The sequence below is a fragment of the Hipposideros armiger genome, unplaced genomic scaffold, assembly GCF_001890085.2.
Source record: "Hipposideros armiger isolate ML-2016 unplaced genomic scaffold, ASM189008v1 scaffold_255, whole genome shotgun sequence".
Lineage (NCBI taxonomy): Eukaryota > Metazoa > Chordata > Mammalia > Chiroptera > Hipposideridae > Hipposideros > Hipposideros armiger.
Window position 1 is genome coordinate 1,991,397 of NW_017731605.1, and position 10,612 is coordinate 2,002,008.

Below are 10,612 nucleotides of genomic sequence, written 5' to 3' on the forward strand. Positions count from 1 at the left end.
TTTATATTTGATCACAGCACTTTATTACTATAGGATTTTTGGAAATGGGATTAGTGGTGAAAGCATGTTAACATTTTTGAGCCTATTGATACATACTGCTAAATTACTTTCCAGAAAAGATACATTATGTGCCATCTTTAATGCAGACATTTTATTGTATGTTAGTAGATGTATATAAGTGAATCCCTGGTTCAAAAAATGGAAGCATTTCAGTTATCTAAAAGATTACAAACCTTAAAGGAAAACCACTCTTGTCCAATCCACGTAAAACTCTTCCATCAAAGTCTTAGGCTTCAGGCAAACACACTTACCACCGCCTTCACTGTTGCCACCCTTGTTTCCCACAGGGACTATGAAAACAGCCTCCTAAACTGGCTGTCCCATTCCACCCTTGCCCCTAGAATTCCTGCCCAGGGATCCTTCTAAAACAGCGGTTCTCAACCTTCCTCATGCCGCGACCCCTTAATACAGTTCCTCATGTTGTGGTGACCCCCAACCATAAAATTATTTTCATTGCTACTCTATAACTGTAATTTTCCTGCTGTTATGAATTGTCATGTAAATATTTTTTTGTTTTCCGATGGTCTTAGGCGACCCCTGTGAAAGGGTCGTTCGACCCCCAAAGGGGTCGCGCCCTACAGGTTGAGAACCGCTGTTCTAAAACATCAGTGTATGATGTCCTTTGCTCAAAGCATCCATTAGCTTTCAGGTCGTCTCACTTAGAATGAAAGGTGAAGTCCTTCTAAAGACGCACAGCCCCTGCCAGCCGCCTTTTCCCTCTCTGTCCTCATCTCCTAGTTCCTCTTGCTTGCTCCTCTCCAGCCTCACTGGCCTGCTGTCCCTCAGAGAGCTGGGCTGCGTCCTACCTCAGGCGCGCCCCGTGCTGGCCCCTCTGCCTAACAGGCTTTTCTCTACCCTTACCTCCCCAGGTATTAACCCAAACAGCACCTCTGACTTTCTGCTCTGGCTGCACTCCGGCTCTTGCACATTCATTGTCTGCCCTGCATGGTGCCTTGGGCCTTGGATCGCTACAGACTTCCTTACTAGGGCTTCCTCGCCCTTGGACTTTTGATGTCGTTCAGCTAATGGGAGCTCCTGTCGGGAGATTGGTGGAGGAGTGGGGGGAGATTTAGGTCGGGGGATATCCCCACCCCCTCTAGCCGGGTTGTGGTCTGACAGTGCTGCTGGGTTCCTCTGCCTGGCCCGTGGCCATTCCAATAACGCCAGCTCCTGCTGGGCTAGGCAACACTGTACCCTCCCTTTGCTCTTCTGTTCCAGTGTGGTACCGGTCCTGCGTGCCAGCGTCTTGTTAGTTCACTAACCCTCCTCTCCTTTGTGAGTCATCTCTTTTTAAAATTCTTTTCAGGTCCCTTTTGAGTTTGCCTGTTCTTCCCTCCCAGGACCCTTCTGATATTTCAGCCTATCTACACTTGAACCCCCTCTCAACACTTGCTGTCCCCTACCTCCTACCTTGCTTTGTTTTTTACTTTGTCAGTTATGAAACTTCCTGTATATGTACATGTAGCTGATTGTCTGCCTGTCCTATTAGAATATGAACCATGAGGGCAGGAATTTTTGTTTGTTTTATTTGCTGATTATCTTATTCATCTTAACTGTGCACGGCATATAGGCACTCGAGATCACACACACACACACACACACACACACACACACACGTATATGTATGTATGTTTTGAATGAATGAGTGGATAAAAATGAGTGACCAGCTTATTTGGCTTATAAATTTATAACTTATTTCTCTTCAACTTGGGGAGAAACAAGTACTAAATTTGTTCCGTCAAGTTAGTAAGTATGAAGAGTAAGTAGGTAAATACGAGTCAGTGGGACTTAATGCAGAGAAACAAAATAGGGAAGAAGCCAGTAGGACTCCACAGTCACGGTCATTGGGTTTTGCATCCTGCTTCTCTCTTCTGGATTCAGTTTTTACTGAGCGAGGTACATCTTTGAGTGATTCTTTCATTGAGGGTCTGTGAGTAGTAAAATCCCTGTCTTACCTAAATCTTTATTTCACTGTAGTTAGGATATAGTTATCAGTCATTAGCATTTTGAGGATGTGAATCCAACTTCTGGCTTCTGATATTCTAATGACGATTTTTTGATAGACAATGTGTCTTTCGTTTTTTTAAATGCTCTCCTTGCTTCAAAGTCGTCACTTTGGTGTTCTGCAGTTTTATTTTGTCTTTAGGTTTGACTTTTGTTGTTATGTATTATGTATGCTCAGGACTCTGTTTTTAATTCAAAGACTCACTCATTATCCCTCTTCAATCTAGGAAGATTCTTATTATCTCTTCACATTTTGCTGCTTCTTTCTTTCTGTTCTCTTCTGCCAGAACTCCTCACAGACATGTGTCGAACCTTCTCATCTTACCTCCCACCCCTTAGTTTTTCATTCCATTTTCGATTTTCCTGTGTTTCATTCTGATTAATTACTCACATTTATTTTCTAATTTGAGTTTCTCAGTTGGATCTATTTTTCTGTTTAATCCTTCGACTTTCTAATTTTTGTGATTGTATTTTATAATTGTAGAAATTCTAGGTGGTGGTTTTTAAAGTTTTAATTTTTTCTACAGGGACATGTTATTACATATAACATTTCTAATTTTATCTCACATATTTTAAACATATAAAGTTAAAGCCTGTTTCAGAATGTTTTTCGTTTTTTGTTTAAATTTTTTTTTTAAATTTTTTTAGCTGAGCAATCCTGCTACCTGTTGGCAGCTCAGCGGCAACTCAGCTCAGGCCAGGCATCGAACCGCTGTTGCTCAGAGCTCAAACTCTTGCGCAGGCTCTTAACCTACTGAGCCACTTGGCTGGCCCTGTTTCAGAATGGTTTTATGTCTCAAGTAGTTGTGGAGCCAATTCTGTTTTGTCTGCCCAATGTCCCTGGGGAAGGGTTGTTTCCCTCACAGTGGATTATAACTTTTTATTGAAAGCTCATCTTCAGGGAGACTTGTTTTATCCTGTCTTCCGGTGTATGGAAGTGCCCCTACACAGTAGTCTTGTTCTGTTTCTGTTGAGGCTATATAAAGGTTATTCTGGTTATGGGCTAAAACTTTTAAAATTGGATTTCATACTTAGGTGTGGCACAAGCTAGGACTTTGTATTTCTCATGCTTCCCACCCAGAACAATAGGCAGAACAATGCCGTCCTCCACGGCTTCCCTGAGCCCAAAGACAGTTGTTCTATTCTTGGTTTCACTGGGGGGTCTAACCCCACACAGGCCTTAGCCCTTTGCTGTGTGAGTCCTCTCCTCGCCTCAGGTGGGTGTGAAGGCTCAGCTCTCAGTGCCCTGAGTTTGTATTCTAGCTGATGTCCACCTCTGCCCTTGGACTTCCCACCCAGGCTTCACTGGCGTATGCCTGTTTTATCAGCTTTGACTTCTCTTTTGATTTCTAGCAGATTGGGGATTTTGTTCTTTCAAACTCTGCTATATATTATTTTATTCAACAGCTTTTTGGGTTGGGGTTGAAGGAAGGTTCCCCGTCAACTTAGTTTTCCAGGTACCACAATTGTCCCATTTTCTAATGTAAAACATATCAATAATTCACAAGTTGTATTATCTAGAATAACAGCAAACACATACAGCATTTTTGTGCACTGTTCTATGTACTTTACATATATTAACTCATTTATTCCTTATAGCTACCTATGTAGTACATACAACTATTATGTCCATTTTACAGATAAGCTAACTGAGGCACAGAGAGCTTAGGTAATGTGCCTAACATCACACACTCATAAAAACCTAAGTCAGGGTTTGACTGTAGGAAGCCTGCTCCAGAGTCTGTTCTTGTCTAATAAAGAGTCTGGAATAAAGCAAAAATTCAATATTTACCCCAAAACATTTGATCTATGAACTAGAAAAGTTTATAGATCTATACCTTGATGGACAGTGAAAGGTAGAATTTGTTGAGGACAATAATATTAGCTTGGCTCTTATAGTTAAGGTGTTGTTCAAATCCTCATAGTTTCCTATTCACAATTCAAGGGTAGGGTGGGATTGATGTATTGGGCTGTCGGAAAAGTCATGACGTATTTTTTCTGTTTTTTGTTGCAAAAATGCGTCATGACTTTTCTGACAACCCAACAGAACAGAAGTTTCCAACTCACGACAAAGAAATCCTCTTTATTGTTCCTGTCAATTTTTTCCTTCTCCCCTTGCCCTGATGTTCTTTCTTGTGTTCTTTAGCTCAAAGAATGAATTTCTGATTCACACAATTTTCAAAGCCCAAACCGTGGAGTCATCTTAAATTCTTGCTCTATCATATGTGTTATGTCTCTGATATATCTCTCTACGTTGTTGGCAGCTCTGTATTTCCCTACCAATACGCTAGTTAGGCCACAGCTGTTTTCCTGTAAGTTACAGCAACAACTTCTTGTCTGGCCATGCTGATTTCAGTTTCAGATGCCTCTATTTCCCTCCATGAAATGTTCCAGGGTGCAGTTAGATGTGGTTAAGTGGGAAAACTTGTGAAAATGAATAATTATTATTTCCAACATTCAAGGACGAGGAAACATCTTGAACAAAGGTTTGGAGGCAGTGAAATAGAAGAATATTTCAAGGAAAACAAATATTGCCAGGAAAGCAGTCTGGCTGAAACTGACTCAGTTTATGGAGTGTTTTAAATGTTAGGCTGAGGAATGTGGACATTTTCTATATTAGGAGAACAATAGAGGTCATCTCTATTAGGGCTTAATTTGTTAACATAACAAGAAACAAGTGTTTCCTTAATAGTTTTAAAACTTACCCAAATAAAAATTGTACAGTTGTATCATGAAAATGACAGATTGTGAGCTTTTTATACATGTCTGTAAAGATAAGCTTCTCACATATGTTCTTCTAACATCTTTCTTGAGTTCAAAAATAATTTTAGTACAAAAAATAACAATTTTTCCTCAAAATTAAGTTTCTAATTCATGTAGTAGGCCAATTAAGGTAACATACTGGCCATTTTACGTTTATTCATTACAGCTTAGTCTCTAAATATTAATTGGCTAAGACATATTTGCAGTGATTCTCAGTTGGTAACTTTTCTAGAAGCTTAGCCATTTTCTTTCTTTTTATATAACCATAAGCAAACATCATTATATAAGAAGCATGCCAGTGTGACCCGCCTGGACCCAATGCCCTGCACTGTTGTGTCTGCCAAAGTCCATCCATTGTTACACCATGCTACTGTGCAAGCTAATATTAATTTCAACAACTTGTTTAAACACTAGATTGTCAGAGAGATTAGGTAACTTTTGACTCTGCAACAAATGAATTTGGCACTCTCTCAATAATGGATTCTTATAAAAACTTGCCTTACTAAATATTTCTTGGAATGTCTTTTGAAAGCTTGTGGAATCACTTTTTTTTAAAAACTTGTAAGTGTTCCTAAAATTTATTTTGATATTTAGTGTTTGTTCTCTGCTAATTAACATGTATCTAAAGTGTGAAACATCTAAAACGGAGATAAAATTGGAGATGATTAAGCATATGATGGCATTTAATAAAAGCAATACATCCGTGAATGACTATGCTTCCATCGTCCTATCATTTGTGCCATAAAAGTGGAAAATTACTAGATTACCCAGAACATTTATGGAAGGCAGAGGCAGTGTCTGTTTTTCCCTGTGTCTTTCCTCTTAGTACGCAGTCCGCAGCTCTGTATGAGACATCTGTTGAGGTACTATTTAAGTCTTATGGCATCCAGCATACGGTATTCTCATTCGCAGTTTAGCAACTAAATACAGAATAAATCTTCACAAAGTGTTTTTAAGATTTGAAATGAAAAATAAAGTATGTAAAGTCAAATTTATTTTAGATTACAGTAATTTTCAGTCATTTGGGTGTTATTAAGAGTAGCTAACACTAGGAAACTGTAACATAAGATGAAAAATACGATAAAATGTCACTTGGTCTTTATATCCACATATTAATGAAAGGTTGTTTTATACCTTCATTCACTCTGACCTTTTCCTTTTGTTGCCCACTTTTGCCTTAGGAGCTTTGATAAATAATTTTTCCAGGAAAAGGACTTTTCTTTGCTATAATAAATCACATTTATATGGAAAATTTGGAAGTTAAAAAAAAAAAAGAATAATCGCAATTTTATCACCTAGAAAATAAGACCAAAAATAATTTGTTATGTGTTCTTGGTAGATTTCATTTTCCTTTCTATTTCTTATTTGAAAATTTTTGTTTTTTGATGGACCCACTGTTTTATGGCCTAGTTGCAAATTGCTGGCATTTGGATTTACTTGATTGCTTTTGTTTATTTACCTTGTTTACTGTGTTTTCAGGACAGTGTTTTAAGTAAATCAGGGTTATTTGAAATACAAAGGATGCTACCAATTTGTCGTTCTCCTATTAAGTTACTTTTTTTGTGAAAAGCTTTTTTAATGTTATGATTTTTATTTGATGGAAGGGAACAATTTAAAGGATCTTAATGTATAATTAACATAAAGTCCCAAACTTTTTCAACTAAGTGCATTTCTCTCGAATTAATCTGGACAGGATATGACATTTCACTTGTTTTTTTAGTGATGTGTGTGCATTTTGCAGCTTTCTTTTGCCAGCATTCTTTTTTGTTTGTTTGTTTTTTGTTTTGTTTTCTTATAATGGATAAATGGATTGAGATTTTCTTTAGGGGACCTGGGAAGATACTAATACAGCACCCTCTGGGTATCTGTGGGGCCTGATTCCAGGAACCCCAAGTATACCAAAATCTGCAAATGCCCAAGTCCCTTATATAAAATGGCATAGTATTTGCATATAACCTACTTGCATCCTCCTGTATACTTTAAATGATTTCTAGATTACTTACAATAACTAATACAATGTAAATGCTATGTAAATAATTGTTATACTGTATTGTTTAGGAAATAATGACAAGAAAAATAGTCTGTACGTGTTCAGTACAGACGCAACCATCATAGGCTTAACTATTGCACATGGTATACGTCAGCAACACTGTAACATTTTTTTCTGAATATTTTCCATCTGCAGTTGGTTGAATCTTTGGCTGTAGAACCTGTTGACAAGGAGAGCCAACTGTATTACCATTTCTTTGCTCCCAAGTTAAACATATATTAAGAGATACTGAAACTCCACAGGGACATATTTTGACAGTGAAAAGACCTATTTATGCCAAACATTTATCCAAATAAGAACTAGAGAAAGTTGAGTTAATGCCACCTTCAGATATGTTAGCCATTATGTCAACTACAGAATTATTTTTGTCTCTTTTTTAGCACTTTGCTTATCTAGCGTAGAATATCATGAAAGGAAGTGTTAATGTTTTATAATTAGTGCTATCAGTCCTTCTTGCCAGCTGCTTTTCTTAAACATTATATTATTATTTATAAACTTTATTCTCCTTGTAGGATATATGTCTTGCCTTTATAGGACAAGGGCTTCATCCTTTCTTTTTCTGTACCAATTTATGTGCCCTGCGTGCAGTAGATGCTTAATAATGATGCCCAAGGAACACACTGTATGCTTTGTTTAAAGCAGCTGGAAGAAAACATGAAGTTAGTAGAAATAAAAATATGTTTGTTGTCTTAGTTTACTTTGATTACTTAAAATCCCACTCATTTGATTTACTTTTTTTTTATTTATAGAGATGCTTCCATCATTTCTTCAGAAAGTTGAAGTTGTCGCTGAAGCTTCTAGAGACACTTGTGTAGCCTTGAGTGATTGCCTTAATCTCTTCACTAAACAAGAAGGGGTAGGTAGTGTGCAATTGAATTTTTTAACCACTGTTTGAGTGTCACATACTGGATCATCCAATAAGTCATTGCTTTCAAAATGTCTAACGGTAGGAGAAAATAGTCTTAACAAAGGAAATGAAAGCTTCATTCTTCACCAAAATTTAGAATTTATTTATTCTTGATTAAGCAGGATGATTCTGAAATAACTTCTGTTCATATCATCTAATTGATTTGTATAGCCCTATTTAACAAGTATGTTTTAAAGTTGTTCGACTCAGGGTTGTTGGAACATTTCAGTAAGGTGCAATGTTCTAGAAACCACAGGTCTTTATATGAAAAATAAATAATGCTTTTATTTAGAAAATAAAATTCTGTTATACTTACCCATGTACACTGAGCTCAATGCAATAAATGTTTTTTTGTGCTCTTTCCCTTGCTCTCTCTGATTGAAAAATTTGCTGTTGGCTTTTCCAAATGTAAGAGTAGTATACTTACTCATCAGTAATTCTTTTTCTAAGGACTGAAAAGTTGTAAAGATGTGTTTGGGTTGCTTATACTAGAATTTTTCTTGTTTTATGTTTTTCCCCCATTTTTATGATTTTAATGTAAGTCAAGTAGCAATAGGCTTTCCTTCCCCTTTTGTTAATTTCTGCACATATGTACAATCAACTTTTTAGATTAAGACACCAAACTTCTTATTCTCATCACAATTTTTATGCACCACTTGGTTAGAGATTAGGTTTTGGTAAAACAAGATAGATGAAAATGGTTTTATTATGTTTTTCTTGTATATAAACATCTAAAATTTTATTTTGCCATGACTAGAATGAAAGCCTTGTGAAGTCATATAAAAGTTTTTAAATGCTACGTTTATTAACCATAAATTCCATATATTTAATTTCAAGAATATGTAAATAATCTGAATTCATTTAAAACAAACCTATAGAAAGTCTTTCAACAGAATTCAATTAATGCAGGAAAACACATGTAATTGTTTAAACATTTTACAGTTGAGTCTTCTAATATTGTTTGAAAACATCCCTTGTCAGCATTTCTGTTTTTGGCGGTTTGTAGATTTCATATTCTAGTTTACTTAAATTAGGAATGATTTAGTCATCTAAATAGGAGGATGATAGCATTGCAAATTGTGATGTCATGGGATTCAGGTAGTATTTAGTACATTGTAAAACCAAATTTCATTCACATCTCTTATGTGGTACCTGATGGATATATTGATAACTTTTTTTTTTTTTTAAGAGCTGTATAGTTTTAGGGTGAACACTGGAGTAGAAGTAATTTAATTACTGGAGAAGCCAACCTGTACTAAATTTTAAACTGTTTGCTTAAAAAGTAGCCTAGGTATTCACCTCTCTGAAAATCTATAGATGTGCAAGAGTATTAGCCTAAAGTTTAGACTAACCTCTTTTAGCCTCTTACATTTGTCATGAGGATTAAATAGTGTAATATAAGCAAAATGCTTAGCATGGTTCCTGACAGGTCAGCCTGGAGTCAAAGTCAACAGATGTTGTTGAAGGATGCTAACTAACGCTCGTGACCTCTTTCCGCTGATGGCATTTGGAGCTTTTGTGTCTTTAACATTGGATTTATCTCATTTTGGGAGGAGGTGGTGGTATCTAAAGGAAATTTGACTATTTATGGAATGATTGTGTTGTTTCCATCCTTATTATTATTTAAGTGATGATGGGCTACGTAACCTCTTTGAACTTGGATATCTTCATCTTTTAGATAAGGGAGGACACATAGAAAGTTGATAGGAGCACTAGTCTCCAAGTCTAATGGACCTCTTTCAACTGTCAATTGTGGGACCTTGGGTACGAGTTTCTGTAAAATAAAAAAATATAGAGACACCTCAGAGTCGCATGTGGAGATCAAATGTGTATAGATGAGTAATGTGTATATAGAGAGTATTAGCATTTTGCGTGGCACACAGTATTCCTTTAGTAAATGGCATTTATTGCTTCAAACTTTTAGAGTGTCTTGAAGATTCCTTTTCAGTAATTCTATGAAACATCAACTCTGTGAGACCCTTGGTAGAAAACATGGATTTTCTGAGAAATAGATTATAGACAATGAGAAAGCCTTAAAAATACTTGAAAGATAAATGGCATCATTGAAGTTAGTCTTTCAAATGGCTAAAAATTACAACATAGGAATTTTATAGCTTAATTGAGGTCCTAGTGGAATAATTATGTACTACAATGCCTTACTTATCTGGCATCATAAATTATATTTCTATTATCTGGAAATTTTATTAAAAGAGCAGTCATAAGCTTTAAATGCACTTAGACCTGCATCTGGTTCTTGGCAATGCTGTTTAATCTCTCTTTGCCTCAGTTTTAAAATACAATCTCCTTTTCAAAATGATGACCAACCAAAACAGAGTGTTTTGAAGAGTAAATGAGATCATATTGGCAAAACACTTTGTGTAGTACCTGGCACAATGTTAGAGACCCAATAGATGTAAGAGATCCCAGCCCCCAGGGCGACAAAACAGTTATTCTAAATGTTACACATTTATTTCTTAAGCTAAATTTTTTAAACTTAATTGTATCTTTTCGGGGTGCCTCAGGATTGTCCTTGTGTGTGTTTAATTACTCTGTGCCTTAACAGAGAGGTGCCTTAAGGGGATAATGTTTATAGCACTCTGTTTTTGATGAAATGGAACAGTCCTGCTAATGATTTTTGAATTCTCTTTCGTTCCTTGTGGTTATTATTATTATTTTTTTGATATGCCAAATTTTTATTTTTATTGAGTTCAAAATATCTCTACTAATATTATTGTGATTTAGTTACTGTGAAGTAACTACTCTTGTGATTTCCATTTAAACGTTTTATTATTAAAATACAGTTGACATACAATATTACCGTATTGTGC

At 36.1% G+C, this 10,612-nt stretch overlaps 1 protein-coding gene across 3 annotated transcripts in view; it reads left to right on the top strand.

Moving 5' to 3' along the window:
- OSBPL1A (oxysterol binding protein like 1A) overlaps positions 1 to 10,612 on the top strand; it is a 222,336-nt gene that overhangs the window by 91,505 nt on the left and 120,219 nt on the right. For all 3 annotated transcript variants that reach the window (XM_019656152.1, XM_019656153.1, XM_019656154.1), the window contains one exon: positions 7,627 to 7,733. In XM_019656152.1, the coding sequence (XP_019511697.1) occupies positions 7,627 to 7,733 (107 nt within the window). The remainder of the gene's footprint in view (positions 1 to 7,626; positions 7,734 to 10,612) is intronic.